Source organism: Lynx rufus, unplaced genomic scaffold, assembly GCF_022079265.1.
Source record: "Lynx rufus isolate CCGP_SWC_20201006 ecotype Redwood Valley unplaced genomic scaffold, mLynRuf1.p SCAF_4, whole genome shotgun sequence".
Taxonomy (NCBI): Eukaryota; Metazoa; Chordata; class Mammalia; order Carnivora; family Felidae; genus Lynx; species Lynx rufus.
Window position 1 is genome coordinate 123,698,670 of NW_025814856.1, and position 26,092 is coordinate 123,724,761.

Here is a 26,092-nt window from a genome sequence, read left to right on the forward strand (position 1 = left end):
AGAGAAAGACAGATACCATATGTTTTCACTCTTATGCGGATCCTGAGAAACTTAAAAGAAGACCATGGAGGAGGGGAAGGAAAAAAAAAGTTACAGAGGGAGAGAGCCAAGCAATAAGAGACCCTTAAAACTGAGAATAAACTGAGGGTTGATGGGGGGGGGGGGGTGGAAGGGAGGGGGGGTGGGTGATGGGCACTGAGGAGGGCACCTGTTGGGATGAACACTGGGTGTTGTATGGAAACCAATTTGACAATAAATTTCATATTAAAAAAAAGAGAAGAGAAGAAAAAGAAAAGAAAAAAGAATACATCAGAATTTCACTAATAGCTATGTCTGGTTGGAGAGGTTTGGAGTGATTTTTATTTTCTTCTTTATATATCTTACTTATATGTCAGCACTGTAACCTAAACAGAAATTATTCTTACACCAGAAAAAAATGTTTAAAAAGTATTAAATACTAAACAAAAATTGATCAATATTGAGCCTGGGTGGCTCAGTCGGTTAAGCATCGACTTCGGCTGAGGTCAGGATCTCATGGTTTGTGAGTTCAAGCCCTGCGTCAGGCTCTGTGCTGACAGCTCAGAGCCTGGAGTCTACTTCAGATTCTGTGTCTCCCTCTCTCTCTGCCCTCCCCCATTTGCCCTCTGTCTCTCTCTCAAAAACAAACATTAAAAATTTTTTTTTAATTGATCAATATCGATCAGACTTGCAAATTGTTATAGCTACACATCTTTGTTTGGGAACAATAATTTTCAGCCCTGAGAGCTGTTAAGAAATATTGGTTTAATCTTTTCTAACAACTATGGGTTCTGGTCTAGCTCGCTTTGTAAATCAGGTTGGTCAGTAAAACCAAGACTTTAGATCCCGTTCTAATCCATTTAATAACCACATAGGTTCAAGTGCTCCATACAGGTCAGGCTTTCTTGAAATCACGGTTTTCTGATAGAAAAGAATAGGCAAAACAGCCTGGGATAATCTGGTACAAACTAATCACTGAGGGAAAAGAGATGCAAACTGAATTTCTTAACACCAGGGAACTAGTCAACAGCATTACCGGGAGGCTGAAAATGTAATAAAGTATTAGATATAGGTTAGTATTTTTACCACTGTCTTCATAACTCTGCATTCAAACCTCTAACTTTCTTTTCCAATTTTTTAAAGTAACAGCTATGAGTTATCAGGCACTAACCACACACAGGCTCTGTTCTCAGTGCTTTTCATATATTATTTCTGTTCTTTGCATCAGCTCTGTGATGTGTATTATCATCCCCAGAAGGTAATTTTCTCAAGAAATCTACATGAATCTGCCAAAGAGCACAGTGCAAATAGGGATTCAATTCTCCATTTCCCCACTAACTGAAATTTGCTTTGATATTCAAACTATTCTCCCACAAAACATACATAATCCAGGCTTTGTGCCTGTGTCCACTCCCTCCTTGTTCCCCATTTTTAAATATAGCACCTCCTTCAGGACTCAACCTCAAGCATCCTTGAAGTCCTGGCTACAGGATGCCTTCCCAAATACCCAAATAAGCAGGTTTAGGGAAACGTCCCTTTATGCTTCCAAAATAGCTTAACCATATCTCCATCAGCGTACCTAATATTTTGTAATTATCCGCTTTTATTTATCTGTCATTCTTAAAGGGCCAGTTTTCTCCTGGAAAAGAAACTAACGCTCCCCCAGGTCATTAGTTTCAGAAGGTAACTTAAGGAAGCCAGATAACTGCAAACAAATTATTCTGAAGTACCTCTTTAGACTGTGTGCTGTCAGGAATTGGATTTTCAAACGTAATGAGTGTAATTGATTACAAGAGAGTGCTTCTTTTGAGATGAGGTAGTAGCTGCCACTGCTGTTTGCAATGCCTGCCAACAGGGAGAATTTAAATGTTTAAAGCATCTGAATACACTGTGAGAGGCTACACTTAAAGTACGGAAGAGGAGTTGGCTCCGTAGCTCAGGGTGCAACATCTGTCCTGAAATGATAAGGGCCCAATTATGCCTTAACGGCACCATAAACATAAATATAAATATAAGCCCTCTGCCCCACTTGAAATGAGCAGCCACTTGGACAGGATTCTGTGGACAAGCCACAGTGGCTGGCATCTGATTAACTCCAGCAGTGAGGTCTCTTCTCTCCCACACCGGAAGCACCCCCTGAAGTATGAGGGGCCAACAGGGCCGGAACATGTTGCGCCCAGCCACTCCCGCACTTCTTCCAATGTGTTGTGCGGGCACTGGTGGATGAAAGTGTCAGTGTTGTGTTTGAGGATAGAACTCTCTTTCCTTGTTATGAGGATCTGGGGACAGGGGCCAGTGAGTGCTGGTGACAAGTGCAAATCCTTGAGTGAACTTCCATTCTTTCTTTGAAAGAAACTCTGTGGTAATGCCTCCTGCCCTCAAGAGACTGTGAGCTTTGAGGATGGGGATGTCTGTTATTCACCTCTGCACTCTTGGCACAGAACACAGAGCCTGGCACATAGTAGGGATTCATTCAGTAGATGTTAACAAGCACTGACTATTATTGAAGGCTCATCTCCACAAATCCTACTGGGATCAGCCCCCTCACCGAGCTCCTCGCTGAGCTCCCAAGAGCCAGCTATGTTTTCGTGCCTCCCTGGAATCAGGCACCACAGCATCATGCCCTTATCTCAGGTATGTGTTCCTCCCTAGACTACAAGATGAGCATGTATTATGTATGGACCATGTAGTATGTGTTCAATAAACACAAATACATGTATGAGCAAATGGGTTTCAGCTTTCAAGAAGCGCACAGATTTCAGTCTTTTTTATTTACAGTACCAAGAGTCATGATGTTTCTGATATGAATTTTGACGTTGGCCTCAATGAATTTTACCTACAAGTTACCTTCATCTCAGAAGATCAGTCTGAGTTATGACTGAAAGGAAGTTGAGAACATGAAAGGAAGATAAAAATGTATGCAAGGATATTAAAGCTCTCTCTGTCCTAACGTAATGGCAGGGGTGGCTATTGGCCAGGCTTTACTTAGAGGAAGGAAGAAATTAAGGCCTCACAAGTGTGTCACATGACACGAAATGAGAATGAAAGTAGTCTAGCAAAAACCAAGAAATAACAACACCCATCCTCTGTAGAATCTTTATACCAAAAAGAGGAATTTAGTCATACAGCACAAAGGTCATGCTGAAATGGGGACTCGGTGGGCTGCCTCATTCTGTCATGTACTGAGCATTACGTACAATGAACAGCAAAAGACGGAAGAGCCTAACATTCCGCCATTTGGATAAACAGCCTGAGATTGTGCTTCATTTGCAATACCTAGAAATCAGGGTTGGCAATGCCTTGTTTTTTTAAGTGGATTTGGACAGATCTCCAGGAAGGTTCCCCAGTAGCATGTTACCTTTGGGCACCTTGGCCCTCCATCTCTCCCGATTGATGTGCACCACCTCAGTCCACGTGGCTTTAAAACTCTTATAGTCAACAGGGATGACAGAACTGTTGACGGGCGCACTTCCTTCTGAGCCAGTGCTCTTGACACCCGATCGCTTCGCATCTGCCGAACTGATGCTGTTCAAACTGGAGATCAAAAAGTCATACCCAAGAGGACGGTTAGTGTTTGAAAAACATATCCCAGTGAGCAAGCCCAAGAAAGGAGTGAGCAGCGCTCCTCAAGTTATTGGGGTGCAATTCCTCTTTCCATATGTGAGAGATGGGAAATTCTCAGCAGGAGAAAAAGATCAAGATTTCAGCCTCATGAGTATCCATATCCCCTGTATTTCTTCTCTGTTGATTGGTATCTTCTTATTCAATATGACTAGAATTCCCTCATATGAATCTTCTGGCTTCAACTCTCCGAAGTTAACTAATTTGAAACCAGGCTCCTACTTAGTTCCACAGTGCACCCACCTGCTTCTACACTGACCACTTTTCCAAGTTACCCAGTCACTTGTTCCTCTTTCTCTCCAGGTCCACCTCCCCCTGTACTTGAGTGCCTCTGACCCCAGGATCCCCAAGGCCAGAGTAAGATGATTTCCTTGTATCCTCTGGGGAAGCTGAAAAGGCACAGACACCTTAGAGATTGTGGGAAATGAGACATGCAAAAGACATTTTTTAATGTCTTTTTGACATTTTGAATATTACTTCAAGCTTGAAACATGGGCATTTTTGCAAACATAGAAAGTGTAGCCTCCTGGGAAACTTTAAGGTATTATACACTTCCAGGTGGCTTGCGCAGTGACTGACACAAATGCGCACCCGCTGACAACCTTGGCTGACTAGACCAGTAGGATACGTTTCAGCCCAGTCCCGTGGGGCAGGGGACCAGGGAGAAGGCTTCCATCCTCCTTGTTAGCAGCCGTCACTGGGTTCATTCACCTTGAGTGTTTGGGATCCCACTGTCCTAATATTCCTCTTACCTTCTCTCCTTCTTGCTCTTTTCTTATTTTTCCCATTAATTCCATTTCCCCCCTTTCTCATTTATGACAAAGCCCCAGGTTTACATGGACAAGCGGGGGAGGGGCAGGAATACTAGCCATGGTGCAAGCATTTCCTCTGTGCTTGATCCTGTTATAAGGGCTTTATGTAGACTGAATAACTCACTTCGTCTTTCCTCCAACCTAGGAGTATTACAACCTACATGGGAAATCAAGAAAACTCGCCTGAGATGACACAGCTACAACGTAATGGGATTGTGATGTTTAACCTGGAATCTGACTCCAGAACCTGCCACTAATCTATGCTCAATATAATGAAACCGTGTCAGAGGGTGACTTAAAACTTGCAGGTTTTTTTCCTTCCTCCACTTCATTCCCTTCCTGAACCTAGAAATGAAAGTGAGTTTCATTTCTTGGGATGACTCTGATCAGTGGGACTGTCTTCTTGGAGTATGGGAAGCAAGGACTGTCTGGGCTCAGGCAATCAAAGTGCCAGGGTGGATGTTGTCACGAGCAAAAGCACCGAAAGAGAGAATGTGGTAGGAAACCTGTACTGGGAATGCTCCGGTCACGGTGTGGACCTTGGTCATTCCCTTCCCGGCCAGCCTGGAGAGTACAGACAGTACAGCTTCAACTCCTCTGAGAAAAAGAAAGAGGCAGACATCTCTCTTACAAGAGAGGGAGGGCAAACATCATTATGAAAAACCCCCATCTCTCCCAAAGGAGTGACTCTGTCCTTGTAGAGAGGCCGACCTGACCCTCACCCTTCAAGCTTCTGCACTGACCTTGAACGCCTCTGTCCTGTCCCGCCAGTTTGGGAGGTTTCATCAATTAAAGGACTCACGATCTTTTCAGTCATGTCCGTGAGCACAGTAAAGGTGGGTTCCACGATGAAATCAATAAAACCTGAAGAGAGACAGCAACGCTTCAGAGGAACTACACATAAACTGGTCCCTTCCATATTTCCCTATGGAAACTGATGAACCTTCTCTTTTTTTTAAACTTCATCTGCAGAGGAGCTCCAGATCAGATCAGGAGAGAGAAGGTTGGTCTTATTCATTTAACATATTCCTGGAGTTGAATATCATGAGTGAGTTCCATCTCTCCTATGTAACTTCCTATGACTTTTTAGTAGATGGTGCAATAAAGTGCTTAAGAAACTCATATCCAACCTCCTCCACTGTGTCATAGATCTGTGGTTGGTGCTGCATAAAAGATGAAGATGTAGAACACAACCTGCCTACCCTCAAGGAGTTTACAGGAGAGATGACCTCAGCACAAAAATGACCCTGAGGGGATATGGAAAGGGCCCAAGGGGAAGCCCAAATAAGGCCTCTGGGAAGGTAAGGAAGGAAGGATATTTTCCCTCTCACGAGAGGTCTGTGAATAGCTTTAGGGGAGTTGTGTGTTTGAGCTGAGACCTAAGGCTCTTCACTTTAGGTGGAAGGAGTGGAATAAGCAAAGTGACAAGGATAGGAAAAAGGTAGGATGTGTCTGAGGAATGACTGAGGCTTAAAGACTTTTTTGGAGTTGGAAAGGGGAATTTGGGGAAGGCAGGTAGTCACCTGCTTAGGGCAGGAGGCTCCTGAGGGTGGAGCTAAGGAGCTGAGACTTAGATGGGTACTCAACGCTCCTTGACGTGTTTGGGTACCATCACAGTTAAGATTTTTTTAAATGTTCTTTGGGAAAGTTAATTTGGCAAGAGGGATGGGAAGGGAGAGAGCAAGAGGGGCTGAGGCTGAGAAAATCATTTTAGAAGCTGTTGAGATAGCCCAAAGGAAGGTAAGGGAGGGGAGACCCAGTGTCATTCATCATAAGGCAGATGTGTGATGGAGGCACAGGTCCACGTGCTGCAGTAGTGGTGCTGTCTCCAAGGAGATCTCCCACAGCAGAGCAGAGAACACAGGGATGATGGCGGGGGGACAAAACGTGGCTGGGGAAAAAAATGATGGGCTCAGACTTAGATGTGCTGACTAATAGGTGCAGGGGACACATCCAGATGGCAGAGGGCAAACAGAATTGGGAGAAACAGGGCTGGAAACTGGGAGAGGGGTCAGATCTGGAACTGTACCTTAGAGATATGGCCATGTTGGAGAGACAGTTGATGTTAGGCTGGAGTCACTGTGTCAATGGCTCAAAAATACCCGAGTGTTCTGTGACACGTTAGGAGAAACTATATGACCTAAAACTATTGGTCGTCGTTCCTTAACGCAGCCATGTGAAAGTTAGAAGGAAATGAAATACCAATCCAAGGAAATACAGTGTTTGGTACAAATGCTTATTTGGTTTTCATAATGACTGAAGTGCAGGTGATCTTGGCATTTAATGTCCAGCAATGAAGGATGCTGAAAACCATATAATGTAATTGACCAAACAAGGATTGCCCCAAATGCCCATAGTATCCTGATAAGGAAACACTGATGGCCAAATTTGTGTTATAGTTAATTGAGGTATACTTTTACAATTTTAGCTTAAGCTGAAACTTAAGTGTTTCATGATACTATTTCACCTTTTTGCTTTCTTACAAGTTAAACTCAGTATGTCCAAACCAGAACTAACTCATCAGCTTTCCCTCCAACCCTCATAAATGGGACCATGGTCCAACCACTTAATCTGGATCGCTGCCTTTACCTTAGGTTTGCATCCAGCTGAATCCTTAATATGTTATATGCCACCTTTCTCCTGGAGAGTCTATGTGCTTCCTCAATTCTCACACTCATCATCTCTTCCCTGTAAGCCTGCAGAAGGCACCCAGCTGATTTCCTCACTTCTAGTCTTACTCAAAACCTTCCAAGCTACTGATAGAGAAATCTTGCTATAACAGTGGTTGACAAGCTTTTTCTGTAAAGGACCAAATAGTAAATATTTTAGGTTCTACGGGCCAAATCTAGGACAGCTACGTAACTCTCACACTGTAGTGCAAAGGTAGCCATAGACAACACTCAAATATCGCACTTAGCTGTCTTATAATGGAATTATTTACAGGACCAAGTGGTAGGCCATGTATGGCCCACAGGCTACAGTTTGCTGACTCTCATTCTAAAGCATCCATTTATACATTTTTAAATCTTACTTAAAACTCTTTGGATACGCCCTGATTTTGTCTCCATACACGGCCCTTACTTCATCATACACTCTGCCCACTACTCCAACCATATGGAATTATTTGTAATTCCCTGACCGTACTAGGCTGTTTTAAATTTCCCTGCTTTGTATATGCTAATCCCTTGTTTGGAATGCCCTTCCATGTATGTGCCCGTTACACACCTCTCACCTACACCATTTGCCTACACTGCCTACTTCTTTCTTAATCCCCAACTCAAACATTACCCTTCAACAAATCTTTCTGAGTCTAACGGTCCACAGACACTATTCTGTGCCTGAATGTACCACATAGAAAACTCAATCTGAGCACTGTAACACTCAAACAGACACTGTTTTCCTAAAGTCTTGCATACCACCCAATACTGGCTCAACATCTTTGGGAGCAGATAGCATTTATAATTTGTATTTGTTTTTTATACCATCTAGTACAGTGCCCAGCAGTGCCCCATGCCTAATAGAAACTCAATACAATAGTATGAAAACAATTATGAAAAATAGTATTCAAAACACAAGTAGAAAAAAATCAGTAAATCCTTGTTGAATTTATTTTTTGAATAATTTCAGACTCTTCCAAGGTGGAGATCACTGATAATATTTGATTAATGTGTGATACTGGGACCCTCATATCTAAGGATTTTTGTAATTCATACATATTATGGTTATTAGCAGTACAAAATTATCTTTATTTTAAAAAAAAGGTGCTAAAAAGTTTTTAAAAAGAAGGAAACATTTAAAATGAGCCATTCCTGGAATTAAGGTCATCCAGGAAATAGGACTGTCCTGGAAACAGGGCCAAAGGAAGAAGCATCACTGGGGAGAAATGACAGGGAGACTTCCAGTGTTGCATGCAGAATGGAGAGGATGAAATACAATGGGCTTCCTGTCACTGATTTTTACCATGTTGGAAAGTTGAGGCCCTCTCTGTTCTTAGCGGGGAATGATAGACACAGCAGAGCACCACTGTCTAATCTTCCTACGAACCAGCGACATTCCAGGGACAAGGATGGGGAGAGGGGCTCTAACAACCCAATCAGCCAAAGCCATAAGCATGGCACAGCAGAATGGAGCCAGGTTCCCAGCCAAAGTATCACTGGGAGCATCTGCGCTTACTTCTAGGCAACCCCAGTCCGTTTTTTCTTTCCATCCAAAAGGCTGTCAACACGTACCCACTTGCGACTGAGCAACCATCGTTGACTTTCTGTCGCACAGAGGAGAAAAAGGCAGCCCCAGCTCTGCTTCTCTGTCACCCTGGAAAGATAGGAGGTCACAGTAAATTAAGATCAGTAGGTGGAGTTGCCCAGATTTTATTTAGCAACTTCAACTGCCACAAAGGCCACTGCTCTTTATTATAATTATTACAATTACATTATGTAATAAGTCCTTCTGGGGCCTGATCCTGTGCATAAAAGACACCAAGAGGCTGAAACCCTCTGGGGTCCAATCATTCCATCCAACTGCAAAGGCACATGCTGTTGTACAGAAAGCCTCATCGGGCAGCAATTGGTGCCCGAGGAAAGAAAAGCCAACGAGTTCTGTGGCCTAGAGCTAAAACTGCAGCCAGAATTCCTGTGTGTTCTCAAGTTTTCGTCGATCTGTGTGGCCTTTCTTGAGCCAGTGAACCTCTTCCTCCCACCCCTGCCAAGACACAAATTCAAACCAGACTGATCGGATTTATTCTGCTAGTGTTGCTACCTAAAGCCACACACCTGAGGTAAGTGCTCTGGGGTCTTAAGCACAGGGGTCCATAATGAACAGTGGACCAAAAAATGAAACAGAGTAAATACTTGCTTGTGTTTACCAAGTTAGAAAATAATAATTGTCTGACCAATATATTCTCAATCTCACTAAAAAACCATCACTATAATAAGCGAGTACTATGGAAAGTCTAAATAATGAGGGAGATGATTTTTTAAAACCTGAACCAGGGGCGCCTGGGTGGCTCAGTTGGTTAAGCGTCCAATTTTGGCTCAGGTCATGATCTCACAGCTCGTGGGTTCTGGCCCTGCATCGGGCTCTGTGCTGATAGTTCAGAGCCTGGAGCCTGCTTCGAATTCCCTGTCTCTATCTCTCTCTGCCCCTCCCCTGCTCACTCTCTCTCTCTCTCTCTCTCTCTCTCTCTCTCTCTCAAAAGCAAATAAACAATAATAAAAAAAATTAAAACCCGTGTGACTTTAGTCACACACCTAGAGGAAAGGAAAAATATGACAGCTTTCTTATAGTAGTGAAGGTGTGCTGATTCATTTTACAAGGCTAGAATTTGCTCAGGTTAATGGCTACTGATTTGGGCTTGAATCTGGCCTTTCTCCCTCTAGCTGTGTGATCACAGGAAGTTGACTTTCCTTCTCTACATTTCAGTCTTATGTTCTATAAAGTATGGATAATAATACTTATCTCATCAGGTTATGATGAGGATTAAATAATGAGAAAATATATGTAAATAAATAAAAAAACTAGTATCATTTTGTAATAGATATCTCTAATATTTAAGTCAAGATTTGAGGAACATTTAGTGAATTTATTATCTCAAATACACTCTGATTATAATAAATACTACCAATAAATTAATAGTAAGTGAAAAGTAACAACGTCATTCAAAAACTAGGCCAAGTTCAAAAACTAAATATGTTTTCTTTCTAAGGCATGTTATCGAAGAGAAAGGATGCTGGTTCGCACACACAAAAGGAAAGGAAGGAAAAGGAATGGGCGTCTGAGGAAGCTGAATGGTGGGGTCACAATAGGTGCTGGGGACATCCAAGGGTCTCAGGAACAGTCCTGAAGTGGCTCAGTTCCTTCTGCACCCTTTCCTGGATAGACACCCCATGGGACACGATGGCTCTTCTGTTTCTGAGTATTCCTTGGCATGATAAAAATAATTTACCCCTGAGCTATTTCTTCTTGGGCAGTATAAAAAGAAGGAAGAGGATTTATGACATAAACTGTTGTGGTGTAGATGGTTCTGTGGGATATCTCAGCTTAAACAAGTAAAACCCACTCTTATTCCCTATGAAGCAGGGACACAAGTTGGTTTTTTGGTACATTTTAATGGGGGTGGTTTAGAAGAAGAGGTGGGAAACACTAACCACTTGACTATTAAGACGTAAGCATTAGTTTGGATTTTATTACTGAAAAAGTACAAGCTATAAAACAACTTCTTATCCCATGGACTTGTCTGTACCCATATCTATACATCACATACATCTTTTGGATTTAATTGAGCTGAGCAGGCTCACCTATTAAAACACTATTTTAAAATAGTGGTCATTGAATTCCCTTTGGATGACAGGTACATTTATGAATTGGAAAAAAAGTAATTTGCAGAAAGTAATGTGGAAAGGTGTACTTCTGGTGAATTCAATTTGATTGAAACAATATTATATGGTTCTATAACTACTGGCCCATGTGGAATTATTCAAACACTTTCCTTTTTACTGAAGACATCAATATTTTTTAAGAAGGGCAAAAGCCTCAGTACAAAGGATAGTTTTGTAACTAACGGAAAAGAAAAACAGACCATTGCATAAAGGAAGGTTGCATACGAAGCTGCACAAACAAGAGTTTTTCTCGATGGAAACACAGTAAGGGGCATAGTGGTCAGGAGTGTAAAAAGCAGGCCACACAAATACCCCTGATCAAAGAGTTAATGAAGGTTTAAAAGAAAAGTGATAGACATGGAAGAGAAACAAAAGAGAGACAACATATGAATAACTGCTTTCCCTAAAAAAGAGAAATAAATAAATGGAAAAGGAAAGCATTCAAAGATTTAATCAATGTAACCTGAATCTATAGAGGAAAAGAACAGACCAGGTCCCAAGAAAAGCTATTACAGAACAATCATTATTGAAATAAATCCCAGTTCTGTCAGTGGGCTTCAAAGGTAAAGAAATGATCCTTTAGGGCACATAAGCAAAAAGATACATCACCTAGACATGAAAATAATTACAGCAGGGCCTCCAACCCCTCCATAGCAATATGCACAGGTTGAACATATTTGAGTGAAATCTAAAAAAGTCTTCAGGGAAAGAAAGCTTGATTCCACCCCTGGCCCACCACCCACCAAAAAAAAAAAAAAAAAAAAAAAGAAAAAAAGCAAGCAAACTATGGCCCAAATATAATAGCAGTAGAAAAACTGGCAAGTATACAAAAATGTGTTGCATTCATTCTTCTAAAAGAAACCACTTGAAGAACAACTTTGGCCAACCGATGGAACATCAACCAGAGCTAAAGTACCAGCAGTGAGTAGAACCAAGACAAAAACAAACTAGAAAATTATGCTTTTGCCAGATATGTTTTCCACCTTTCCAAGTCGTATTGTTTAAGGTTTATCTTTTGTAAACAGCATGTCGTACATGCCAGAGAATGCTCATTTAAAAACTCAGGACAATTTAGAAATATGATAGCCAACAAATAGCAATAAGGAGTTAATTATGTTATGAAAAAAAATGGGGAATGGTATTGGAAGGTAATGAATAAACACTGGCTTTCTTATCTGTTGTAGATGGGGGTAAGAATATATCATTTAAACTTGATACATAAAAAAACATAACTAAATTTAAATAATAAAAGACAGACTACAATAATTAAACCAGTTAATAAAGCCAGCTAAAAACAGGTGCTGGGGAAGAGGTGAGAGGAAAAGAAGTTTACTAATTTTTATAACAAGGAAGCAATAGATACTATCGAAATAGAGAATGTAAAATTTTTTATTATCAAGTTAGCCACTGGAAAAACTGAAAATATAAAACTTCCAAGTCATCAGAAGAAGTAAATACATAACAAAGCAGACAGCATAGCCAATACAGTGAACTATTTAAGAAGAAACCATAGGGGCGCCTGGGTGGCGCAGTCGGTTGAGCGTCCAACTTCAGCCAGGTCACGATCTCGCGGTCCGTGAGTTCGAGCCCCGCGTCAGGCTCTGGGCTGATGGCTCAGAGCCTGGAGCCTGTTTCCGATTCTGTGTCTCCCTCTCTCTCTGCCCCTCCCCCGTTCATGCTCTGTCTCTCTCTGTCCCAAAAATAAATAAACGTTGAAAAAAAAAATTAAAAAAAAATAAAAAAATTAAAAAAAAATTAAAAAAAAGAAGAAACCATAAAAACAGAAAGCATAATGTAAAATGTCATGGCACCTAAGATCAAGTATTTCTGTCATTTCAATGGATGTTAATATAGCTGATTTCAAATAATAAAAGAAAAGAATCTTAGATCGCCTCATAAAAAAACCTCAACTATGTACAGTGTTTATTTATTTTTAATGTTTATTTTTCAGAGAGACAGAGAGAGAGATGGAGTGTGAGTAGGAGAGAAGCAGAGGGAGAGAGACACAAAATTCGAAGCAGGCTCCAGGCTCTAAGCGGTCGAACCCACAAACTGCGAGATCATGACCTGAACTGAAGTCAGACACTTAACCAACTGAGCCAACCCAGAAGCCCCTATATACAGTGTTTAAAAGGCACACCCAAACCAAAGTGTTTCTGAAAGGTGGAACATAAAAATCTATGCATAGACAGGGGTCATATTCTTAAAATGAGTCAAATTTGAATTCTAGGTAAAAGCATTAGATGAGATACAGAGGCAGGCTTTATAATGACAAGGGGTACAGTAAATTATGATGGTCTAATAGTTATTAATATCCAAGAACCAAGTAACATAGAATCAACCTTCATACTACATAGAAAAAAAAATAGAAACACTTGTCATCCTACAAAAGATCAAAAAAATTTTAATGATATATAAAATACCTAAATGACATAATTGATAAGGTAGGTGTGTACAGTATTCTTTGAATTTTATATCCTGCAAGAAGAAAATAAATATATTTTTCGAGAGCAGTGAATACTCACAACACTGATTATACAGTAGGTGACAAATGATTCACAATAAAATCCAAACAATGAAAAATTTCTGTGATTTAATTTCAATAACCCACAAATAATTACAAAACTAGAAAGCAAAAGACCCTACCACTGGAAATTATATAAACAAACACTTCTATCAGAAGCAACTCTTGGGTAAAAGAAAAATCTACACCGAAATTCCAGAATATTTAGAAAGGAGTGATTGTAAACGTACTGCATATATGAATCCGTAAGATTCATAAGAAAAAGACAAACTCCTAGTCTTAGTAATGTTAAACAGGCAGAATGTAAATAAGTGAATTAAGCATCCATCTCAGGAAGTTAACAAAAGAACAAAGTAAACTCAAGCAGAAGAAACGAATTAGTACAAATGAAAACCTCAATTAAGGTATTATAAAATAAAAAAGAAACAATAAAATAATCAAATGATTAGCTAATTTCATAGAGAAGGGCACAAACACTAATATATGAAATGAAAATTAAAAATGAGGAAATAGGGGCACTTAGTGGCTCAGTCAGTTATGGATCCCATTCTTGATTTTGGCTCAGGTCACTATCTCACAGTTTGCAAGTTCGAGTTCGAGCCCTACATAGGGCTCTGCACTGACAATGCAGAGGATGCTTGGGATTCTCTGTCTCCCTCTCTCTCTGCTCCTCCCCCACTCACACATGTGCACTCTCTCTCTCTCTCTCCCCCTCTCTCTCCCTCTCTCTCTCTCTCTCAGTAAAATAAACTTTAAAAATTAAAAAAAATTAAAATGGGGAAATATGGTGGCTCAGTCAGCTAAGCATCCAACTCTTGACTTTGGCTCAGGTCATGATCTCATACTTCATAGGATTGAGCCCCACATTGATGGAGCCTCGCTATCAGTGCAGAGCCTGCTTGAGATTCTCTCTCTCCATCTCTGCCCCTCTCCCACTCACACTTTTTCCCTCTCTCTCTCAAAATAAATAAATAAGCATTTAAAATAATAATAATAATAACAGGGAAATAACCACAGACACAGAAGATATTAAAAGAATTGTAGAGAACATTTGCAAAATATAAAAATAAACAACAATATAAATGAAATGAACCTCAAGACTTTTATAGCATGTATTTACCAAAAAGGCAAACTTATACTTCTTTAAAGTCAATATTTCATTGAGAAGCACCCTGAAGCAGTAGCTTAGATTTTGTAAAATATGGTTATAATACTTAAGATATAACTTACTCTTTTAGCAAAGCATGGAAGGTCTGGTCTTTCAGTACTGAGGCTATGCCCTTATTTTGAATTATAACCCAACTTCCAAATGTAATACTTTCAAAGACTCTACAGTCCCATTGAGATTTCCCATTTGAACTGTCTGATTTAAAATCTATAGTTAAGAACTGAGGCAACATTTCTCCTACATGGGTTACTTACAATGGCTTATGGCATCTGGGTTAAAATATTAAGTCAATAAAAATAATTTACTGAATCATAATTACTAAAAAGTAGTTCCAGTCCAGTGAGCTAACATTCCATTCCCAATGGGCAAGAAATTCAATAAGGTTATTTTCACATTGCCTCTAGCACGTTTTCATTCAATTCAAACATATGTGTATGCAAACAAGGTTTCTTTTATGGGGAAAATGTGCACATGTTTAAGTAATTTCTCATATCCACTCACAATTAAAAGAAGGAATCATTTCATTACCTCAAACTTACATGAGTTACTATCACCGACCTTTGGCTACAAATTAAATACTCCTAGCCATTAGGGGTGTTATTACACAAGCAATATTAAAGAAAGCATATGATAATGGAGAGGGGGTATTTACAGAAAATCCTCTCACTAATATTAGGAAAAGAGCTTCTGGGAAAATGGTTCAAAATTAGCCCTTGATTAAGGATGAATTTGCAGAGTCATTCTTATATACATAAGGCCACACCTATACAGCTCTAGTTCCTCACATACCACTAGGTTCTCCGTAAGAACTAGTCTGAGAGACCAACCAATGCCTTTGCAAAGGGAAACAGCCAAATGCAGAACAGGGTACCTGCTGGTGTATTCACATAACAGCTGAGGGGTGCATGTGTATATGCATATCCTGATGTGAACTCCTAGACAGTATGAAGGAAGTGTAGAACATGTAATGCCAGAAGGACCCTAAGAAAACATCTGGTACAACCTTCCCCTAAATCCACTCCCCACTACCACGTCCTAAAACACAAATCTCAGATAAGTCCATTAGGAACTAGAAGAGTGATTTGATTAGTACCACGAACCAGGTGGAATAGAAAAAACAACGAAGAGTCCTCTGGACTTCGTTGAATATGCTGTTAACTCTAGTCCCACCTCATCACTGGATACTGTGTACAGTTTCAGAAGAAAACACACACACATATAGATGCCTTCTACAATTCTCCAGTTCAAACCAGAATCCCAGAAGAAGAGTAATCATAGGAGTAATTTGCTTCCAAAAATTAAGTAACCAGTGAAAGTCCCTATCTCTTGTCGGTTCATGGGACAAAGTTGAGACTGGCCTTCATAAATGTTCTGTGCAGTGTCAGAAGTCTCTGAGTCCATGACATGAACCACCCTTCATGAAGTAACAAGAACTGAATTAACTGTACTGATGTGAGTTGACTGTAATTCAGGCCCCACAGTCTGCATATGTCATCTTGCCTTCAACCTCAGGACCTCGTATCTCAAAGCAGATGTTTTAATGGCAGCTCTTCTAGAGAAGACATCAGTTTTTGGTACTATGCACTTATTCCCCTATTTCTGTACTTCTGTGTACCTTTTTTAAATTTAATATTATTTAAAAAAATTTTTTTTAACATTTATTCATTTATGAGAGAGAGAGAGAATGAGCACAAGCAGGGTAGGGGCAGAGAAAGAAGGATACACAGAATTGAAGCAGGCTCCAGGCTCTGAGCTGTCAGCACAGAGCCCGATGCAGGGCTCGAACTCACAAGCTGTGAGATCATGACCTGAGCTGAAGTCGGACGCTTAACTGACTGAGCCACCCAGGCACCCCTTTTTAAATTTAATTTTAAAGTACTGCCTACTCACTAAAGACTCTGGCTACCCTTGTAGAAAACACAACCCTGTGTCTTAGGATGTAGTAAGTTTAAATATAATTGAAGCAGCAGCATCTAGTGATTTCCTGACCACAAATTGCCACACCTCACTTTGGAATTTGACAACATGGCTTATCTGCTCAAAAGAAACAACCCAACCAATTATAACAGCTAAATTATTATGAGTTAAAGATTAACATGTTAATCCTACAGGACAATGCAAAAGTAACTACCATTTGGTCAACCCATTAAAATAAAGAGTAAAAAGGAAAGTAACCAGTTGACATTTTGACAAAAGACTGCCAAAAACAAGTGCTTGTTTTTTTTTTTTCCAAACAGAAATGTATAGGACAGAAACACCATAATGTTCTGAGAATCAAAATTTAGGTAAGAGTCAGACATCACATGACCAAGAAACAAAAAAACAAAACAAAAAAACAAACAAACAAAAAGCTATGAAACCTTACTCCCCAAAGAAAATTACTGCAGTTCCCATAGTCTTATTATAGCATTGCTGAAATAGAAAATTCAGAAATATCTACTGATGACAGCCCTGAGGAGTAGCACAAGGTACCTGTCTGAAGAACTCCTCCAGGAGTGACATTGTCCAGCGATGATGGAGCTCCCATGCTTTTGCTGGATGGCTAATGTCTGCTGTGTGCAACATCAGGGATAATGCTTTCGGCTTTTCAATTCTGTCAACCCAAAGGACCCAAACACGTGAGGATCAAACTTTCAGAGTTTTTAAAAATCATTGCTTTGTTTTATCTCTTCTATTCTCCCATCTCAAACCCCACTTCAGCTGAACTGGGGGAAAGCATCATTTCATCCTGCAACTGAGCTGGTCATCAGCTGAGTCTCCATGTTTATTGAGCTGCACACCTCACATATAGACTCAAAAGTATCTCTGGAATGACCGCATCATTCAAAAAGACAAGAACCCAAGAGTCACTCACTGCCTTTTGTGGCCTCTCCGCTGAGTGAATCTTTGATGATTTAGTTTCCCACGAAGAATTATTTTAAATTCTTTAAAATCTATCTGTGATATGTACAATTCTCATGCTCTTTCCTCCAAACATCCCCACTTTATGAGACTATTCAGTAACGTTCTCTGAAGAAGGTGCTCTTCAAAGATGCTACAACGTGGACAAGCACCTCTTTGGACACCCATAAAAACACATGAGGTCACAGGGGCACTCACGCTTCTGGCTGCTGCAGAGCAGTCTTCATTGCTTTGATTTGTTGGAAGTGACAGGACATATCCGTGGCCATCACCATCTCAATTACCAAGGTCCGAAACTCCCTTTCAGGGACACCCCGTGGAGAGAGAAGCATAGAAGTAAAAAAATGGAAACCAAAAATTTGTTTATACTTTCTGCCACTTCTAGGCAAAACCAGTTAATTAGTTGTGACATTTCTAATCCACTTGAGCCTTTTAGGTGGGCTTTTTTTCTTTTTTTAATGGGGAATAAGTGAAGGGTAAGGATTAAGGAAATCATTTATTAGGGATATGACACATGGAATATACATATCATTCAGCATGGCTTATTTCACTGAACCTTTGCATAATGGCTAGCACAAAAATATTCGATAAACAGCTGACTGTTTAATTAAAATATAAGTACTATTTGCATCACCGTAGATTCAGAACTCTGTAAGGATTCAAATAGTTTTGCCTCTGGTGGCACCTGGGTGGCTCAGTTGGTTAAACATAGGACTTTTGATTTCGGCTCAGGTCATGATCTCACAGTTCATGGGTTTGAGCTCTGTGTCCAGCTCTGTGCTGACAGTGCAGAGCCTCCTTGGGATTCTCTCTCTCTCTCTGCTCCTCCCCATTTGCTCTCTCTCTCAAAATAAATAAACTTTAAATAAAATAAATGGTTTTGCCTCTAATCTTTGAAACACCTGACCTACATTTACATGACTTGCAGGGTTGCCATATACATCACAAAGTGTGCTAAGCATTTTAAATGGGTTATATCCTTTGTCATAACATTAACCAAAGCAAGAGATAAATTTTATTATCTATTTTCTAGAAAATAAATTTTACAACAGTGTGAAGGGGTTAAGTAACTTCCTAAATGTCATATAGCTAGTAGCCATGTCCATATTCAAACTCAGGTGTGCCTAAATTCATTCAAAGACACATAATGTCATTTAGGCACTAGAATTAGTTATCCACGATTTTTTTTTGAGCGTCAAAATAATTTTCTTAGGAAGTTTTGAAAGTTTTAAAAAAAGTTCAAATCAAATAGAAGGTGAAAAACATATTTTAAATACAAAACTCAGATTTTAAGAAGCTAAGATTTATTCCTAGATATCTTAATTAGTTTTGGTGCAATTGTAAATGGGATCAATTCCTTGATTTTTTGTTCTGCTGCTTCATTATTGATATACAGAAATGCAACTGATTTCTATATATTGATTTTATATCCTGTGACTTTACTGAATTTGCTGAATTGCACTGCTAGGTATTTACCCAAAGGGTACAAAAATATAGATTTGTAGGGGTACAGGTACCCCAATGTTTATAGCCTCATTATCAATAATAGCCAAACTATGGAAAGAGTCCAAATGTCCACTGATTGATGAATGGATAAAGATGTGGTGTGTGTGTCTGTGTGTGTGTGTGTGTGTGTGTGTGTGCTGATATCAATGTAGATAGATAGATATAGATATATTACTCAGCCATCAAAAGGAATGAAGTCTTGCCATTTGCAGTGACGTGGATAGAGCTAGAGTGTATTATGCTAAGTGAAATAAATCAGAAAAAGACAAATACCACATGATTTCACTCATATGTGGAATTTAAGAAACATATAGGAAGGGGGAAAAAGAGAGAGAAACAAACCATAAGAGACTCTTTACAACAGAGAACAAACTGAGGGTTGATGGAGGGAGGTGGGTGGGGGATGGGCTAAATGGGTGATGGGTATTAAGGAGGGTACTTGTGTTGAGCACTGGGTGTTATATGCAAGTGATGAATCACTGAATTCTACTCCCGGGGTGGGGAGGGGGGGCAGGGGCAGAAGATAAAGGCAACACAAGTTTCCTAAGGTAACAAACAGCAAGTATTTCCAAAGTGCCTATAATATATTTGAATATTTGTGTTAAGCAAAAGACAGATGGGGGGGGGGGGACAGAGAGAAAGAGAAGAGAGAGAGCAAAGGGAGGGAGGTGAGCAGTGGGGGGAAGCAGAAGAAAGGGTGCCATAAACATTTCAAATAGTATTATTTCTCCAAAAGCAGCATATTTCATCTCTCCTCACGGTTCCTTTCTTGGCCTCCAAATCTCTCTCCTGCCTCATCCTTACCTCCAGTCATCCTTTGAGAGATTGATCAAAATATTCATTTCCTCATCCTCTTGCAGAAGGCGGTAAGCTGCACTTAAATGGTGATTTTCTAATACGGACCTATCGTTGTACAGAATAGCAGGGTCAGACCTGAGCAGAAAGCCAAGAAAATAATTTAGGATGTTAAACGGTTGAGATTTTTCAGGTAACTCTCTCAAGCTAGAATGCATCGTCTTTTTTCCAAATGTAATAATTATCTTTGCCCCATGCCATTTATATCAACCAAAAAGCTAAAACCAAACACTACAAATTATCAATAGATATATGTAGGGTATTTTAATGTCAATATGTGAATGTGAAATATGTGATATCCAACCTGAGAATTCTCTGAAAACTATTCTATAACCAGATCTCAATTATCTCTACTAGTAGCAAAGGTGATTTCATAAAACATGGGTCAACTCAAACTTCCTTGTATCTTCTGGAATAACGTTAATTTTTAAAAATTTTATTCAATGAAAGAATTTGTTTATTATCATTATAATTCTCTTAACACATACCACTTGATAGGTACAGTGTGCCAAGTTCCTCTGGTAGTGCCTTGATCTTAAAATTTGCCGTGTTAAAGTCATACGTGTAAAATTGAGAGTAAAGATGATAAGAATTATATGACAGTTTTTAGTCACTTTCTTACAGACCATTGCACCAAACACAGAGCTGTGTGTTTACTATTTCAATATCTTCAGTTTAATGAAATCTTAGATTATTACAGGTTATTTGATGCTCATCAAGGAAGCCAAGTCTCAGTGATCTAAAGTGACTTCACAGAACCCCATAGTACCTAAGTGTCAGGGTTGGGATAAAGGCAAGTTCTTCTGAAAAGTCAGCCACTGCTCCCCACAATAACTGCTGACTGTCATTGGCCACACTTTGGGATATATCTAGCATACCTTTAAAGTGTTAGGCTTAATATACCATCAAAGGACAAAGAACCAGGTCACAGATTTAGTTTTCTGTGCAGGGATCACACAGGCTGAGATGCTTTGAACAAAGTTCTATTAAAGAAGCCAATGTTTAAATTCTATTCTAAACGAAGCATACCTGAACCCACTGGAATATCCCCACTCCTATGGAGATAACACAAAACATACAAATGTCGTGGTGAAAGGTCTGGTCTTATATCTTTTAAGTCAGGCTCTAACTGACGTATACTTTGTGACATTAAGCTCATGTCCAGCTGCTGTAATTAAGCCATTTCCTCTGAGTTGGGATTGGTTTTGACATTGGTCTCCAGCAAAGACCCATGTACAGTCCACCCACCTCTCTTCCTTCAGCAAGTGCTATTCACCACAGCCTCTGTCCTCAGAGCAAAGGCTCCACTCATAGACATCCACTAAGCAGAGCTGCTCTGAGGAATTCCCTATATTTAAAGACCTTGCAAGTAAACCACAAAAGGCTGCTTCCCAGTAGCTGAGGCTCCTCTATGTGAAGAAGCAGGAGGTAGACAATGAAGCTAATGGCTTAAGTCCCTTTGTCTGCTGCTATCTATTGTAATTCCCCTTCTGAACAGAGATCAGACAGTACTGTCTTCTGTTGTGTACCCCATAATTAAGTGTTGGGTTCATTAAATACATGTCAATTGATTTAATGAACACAATCCTATCTAGAGTGTGCACCTGCTTTTTCAAGTGAAACAGCAAGTATTTAGTTGGTTTAAATTCTCATCTCTCCCTGCTACGTTCTTCCTCTTAGCCATGCCATCTTTCCCCAAATTCTAGCTTCTTTTGATTACTATGCCAAGGCCCTATTAACCCTACTGTCAGAGTTCCATATAATTGTCTTAAGAGAAGGTAAGCTCTTGGGCCAGGACAGGACTGATAAGGTTTCATCCTAAATGGAAAAGACAATTGCCTGAGACTGCTTGCCTGGAATTCTGTGCTGAGAGCAATATTAAGGAAAAATGTGAAGCTTCGTTTTAAAAAAACAAGTTAGCAATATCTGTTATAGTAAAGAGGTTCAGAGTGGAGCACTTGGACCCATATTTAATACTCCCCACAGAGGTTCATTACAGTGGGTACATAGGTTGTCTATAGTAAGGAGGTCTACATGAGACAACCTAGCTCCCCAGGCCTTATGTGAGGGAGCAATGCAAGCACTCAACAGAGCAGGGATAAAATCAAGAAGGATAAGAAGAGCCTCCCCAGAATCCCGTAGATCATAGGGCAAGAAGGCTCAGGTATTGTTCATGTCAACAGAAACACCCCAAGCCTGGCCCATGCTCGCTGATTTAGTCTACTTGGCATCTTCACCTTTATGTGAACTGTTCTACCGCCTAGTAGAAATAGTATGCATAGTCCCTGTATAAGTAAACAAATAGCTAGCATCAGAATAGAGAAGAAAAGGATATCCATATTTGATGTGAATAAAATATGAGAATTGGGAGCAGATGGCTTCTCAAATTCTAAATCTTGGTCAAAGTTCACCACGCTGATATCTTGTTGAAAAGTTGATTTTTTTCAGAAACGCCAAGGTAGAGCAACCATGCAAAAGAAAGGTGACTAACACCTTTCTGACTTCTCAATCTCGGTCCCTGCCCCCTCCTGCCTCTTCTCCAAATATTCAACATCCTCACCGGGTCTGAATGTGGAAATTGTTGGTGGTTCCGGTGTGCTCATAGTCATGGATGGCAGCTGAGAAGATTATAGCAAAGATCTCCAGCTCCGTCAGCCAGTTCTGAAAGGGAGATTACAGGGCAATCAGATAATCTGTCTCTTTCTCAGACAGAGTCTTCAGCTTGCTGACAACACACCCACATCGCTGTCTTTCCGCCCTGCAGCTGGCAAGCTGTTGTCAAACACACGTTTTCTGACAGACAGAATTTTTTTTTTCCTGCGAGGAGACTGGGGGACATGTGATTTGAGAGCAGCATGCCCTGCAAGGTTAAAAAAAAGCCAACGAGTAGTTTTATTATTTTTTTTCCAGGAAGCAAAAAACAACAAACATGAAGACTTTAAAAGCCCTCATTGTATTCTTCCCCAAATTCCACATAAAGTTTCTGGGTAGACACAGAAAAAAATGTATTAAAAATTTCAATGCAATACCAAGAACACACAGAGAACACACAGAAAACCTGATGTCTCTCCACTAGAAAGTGGGTAGTAGACAGATGGAAAGGTAACACCTGGCCTTCTACCTTATGTGTGCTGATCTTTGAGAAGACCTCTCCCCATCCATGCCACCAAAACTGGCTGTAATCCAAGGTTCTCAGAGCGTGTTCCCTGGACCATCAGAGGTAGCATCACCTGTCAGCTTGTTACAAATACAAATCCTACCCCCCATCACCCCAAACCAGAAACTCTGGATTTTACCACCAATCTGTGTTTTACCATGCAATCCGGACAATTCTGATGTATACTAGAATTTGATAGCCACTGCATATTTGAAGCTCTCTTAACTGACTTCCATTTCAATAACTTGAGATTCACTGATGCTTCCCATCCCTTCTGTAAACCATACTGCCCAATGCCCATATGACAGAACATCCATGACTGCTAGCCCAACCTTTGGGACCCTCAGCTCACTTTTGTTACTAGTTGAATCAATACAAGTTTCAGTGTGGTTTATTCCAAGCCCTGTTTTGACAAGTTGCACTTGTTATTATGATTACATAATTAAATATGATATAAAACCAATAAAATAGGAACACGAAAATGTAACTGTTTACCTATCGTACCTAAATTCAATGATTTAGACAGTGTGGCAAGTGTGAGACAGAAGGAAACAACTATAAAAATTTAGAGGGATTCTGCCCTGAGTTTGTTTCATGAGTATCTTTAAGTTCCCATTTCCCTTTGAAGAAATGAAAGTAGAAATTTTAGATAGGAGCAGGGTTAAAGCAAGACAAATATGAGTACCCACATCAGCAGAATTCAGAAAAGAGCCAGGAGTCAGAATTAAAGATTAGTGAACACAATATATTTACTTGATTTAAGTTAGTACAAAGTGATTAAAAATTAACACATACATTTTCATAATTCCCACCTCAACTTTTTCTTCCCAATTAACTACTAATTTTGATATTCATCTTGAAAACTTCTTGAGAATTATTACCTTCTTTGTGGATAACTGAGGGTAAAATAAATAAACTACAGACAACCTATGGGGGAAAAAAGACCTTACAGTTTGCAAAAGAATAAGTATAGAGATACTCAGGGGGAAAAAAAAAACGCTACACTTTTGCAAATGATTTCTAGCAGAATTCAGCATGAAATGTCAGGAAACTTTCTGGCATCTTTGATAGATTACACTTCAAAAATACAAGCTAGAGTGCCTGGGTGGCTCAGTCCATTGAGCCCATCTGACTCTTGATTTAGGCTCAGGTCATGATCTCATGGTTCATGAGTTTGAGCCCCACACTACCAGAGTTGAGCCTTCTTGGGGGTCTCTCTGCCTCCCTGTCTCTCTGCCCTGACCCTCCCCCATTTATGCTCTTGTACTTTCTCTCTCAAAATAAATAAAGTTTAAAAAAAATACAAACTGATCTATAGGGAATAGAAAGACATAAACACAGACTAAGATGAAAAACCAAGAAAATGAAATTAACATTTAAGATAAGTAAGAATTTCAAGTGAACTGAACTTGCAGTGCCCTCCCTGAAAGCAGTGAGGGGCGTTTTCATCGGGCCTAGTGCCTACAGGGGCTCACTTTACATCAGGCAGCATTCTAGGTGCTTCACACACAGAAACTCATGCCATACACACTACTCCGTAAGGTAGGTACTGTTGTTGCCTCCATTTTCTAGATGAGAAAACTGAAGCTGGGAGATGTCCGATGACTTACCCAAGGTCACACAGCTAGCCATGTGAAGACCCACATACTAGGTCTCCAGAATTCCCACTGAATCTCTGTCACATTTCCTTTGGGTCATTGTTCCTGTGTTTACTCAGTTTTACATAAAATTATATAGGTATACTTTTATATTACACATGCTCTTGCTACTTTCCATACATATATATTTTTTTATTTTGGCAATGTCTTTCTTTTCTTCACCAACACCCTGTCCCCACTCGATGGCCTTCACTGTCTCTACCCATCTCATCCCCCAGTGTATCTCTTTCTCTAAACTCATGCAAAGTTAACATTTTATTTTAATTAATTTTGTTTATTTATTTTGAGAGAGAAAGAGAGCATGTGAGCAGCACAGGAGCAGAGAGAGAGGGAGAGAGAGAATTCCAAGCAGGCTCCATGCTGTCAGTGCAAAGCCCAACATGGGGTTTGATCCTAATCATGACCTGAGCCAATACCAAGAGTTGCATACTTAACCAACTGAGCCAGCCAGGTGCCCCCCAAAAGTTAACATTTTAAAATAAGATTATGAGGCTATCTTGGAGCCTGTCAAGCCCTGCTTGGAACAGAGCTTCTAAAATGACAAGTATATCTGGAACACTGTAGTCCAAGGCTATTCCTATTGGCTATAAGCAGGGTCCCTGGAAGCACACAGCTCTTCTTAAAACAGAAAATATTACACTAGAGGTGAAACTGAATTCTCTCTAGGCAGGAGAGTGTTCGTGTGTACAAAGAAAAGGTGACCCCTGGTGGCACACCCAACAAAACCAGAGTATCTGAGGAAAGGTAATTCATGCTCATGGAAACAGTGGCATGATTCATGCCAAATTCCAAAGCAACCTTCCTGGTAGGGCCATTGGACACAAACCCATGTGATGTTTTACCCCTCAAGGATTTAAACTCATGGGAAAACAAATATGAGTGTAGGGGTTTTTTCCTATTGTTAAATAAATAAATCAATAAGTCAATCAATAAAAAGATTATGACTGGGAGACAGTATACCATCTAAACAAATCTGAATCACAGAGCATCAGCCCAGACAGTAGGCATCTAAATAACTACATAATTATGGTTCTATTACAAATATCAGTGTAACTTCTCCCCTTTGCCCAAATACACTAACAAGATCCTATCTTACTTCTAATAAACCAAAACCAGCAAATGATTTAAATAAGCAAACAACAACAAAAAAAATAAGACCATACCCTTTAAAAGTCATTTTAACACCCGTGCTTTTCAAAACACCCTGTGGATGCTTAGAAATCAGTTCTGTTTCTTGAGGCTAAGAAGGACAGATGGTATCTGGCACAAAAGGAAGGAAGGAAGGATACAGGAAGAAAGGAACAGAGGAAGGGAGGGAAAAGAGAAAAAAAGGAAAAGAGAAAGGGAAGGGGAGGGAAGGAAACAGAGAAGAGAGAAGAGAAGAGAAAAAAAAGAAAAGAAAGGAAAAGAAAAGAAAAAAGAAAAGAAAAGAAAAAAGAGTGAGAAACAGCTTCACAGATGGACCTTGAAGATTGGACAGAACAAGAAATGGAAGAGG

At 39.9% G+C, this 26,092-nt stretch overlaps 1 protein-coding gene across 1 annotated transcript in view; it reads right to left on the bottom strand.

Annotated features, from left to right (window-relative positions):
- Nucleotides 1–26,092, bottom strand: part of PDE1C (phosphodiesterase 1C) — a 476,086-nt gene that overhangs the window by 62,372 nt on the left and 387,622 nt on the right. The window contains exons 9-15 of the mRNA XM_047095238.1: nt 22,340–22,440; nt 19,729–19,857; nt 17,617–17,718; nt 16,990–17,110; nt 8,681–8,762; nt 5,195–5,315; nt 3,377–3,552 (exon numbers count right to left, since the gene is read on the bottom strand). Of these exons, the coding sequence (XP_046951194.1) occupies nt 3,377–3,552; nt 5,195–5,315; nt 8,681–8,762; nt 16,990–17,110; nt 17,617–17,718; nt 19,729–19,857; nt 22,340–22,440 (832 nt within the window). The remainder of the gene's footprint in view (nt 1–3,376; nt 3,553–5,194; nt 5,316–8,680; nt 8,763–16,989; nt 17,111–17,616; nt 17,719–19,728; nt 19,858–22,339; nt 22,441–26,092) is intronic.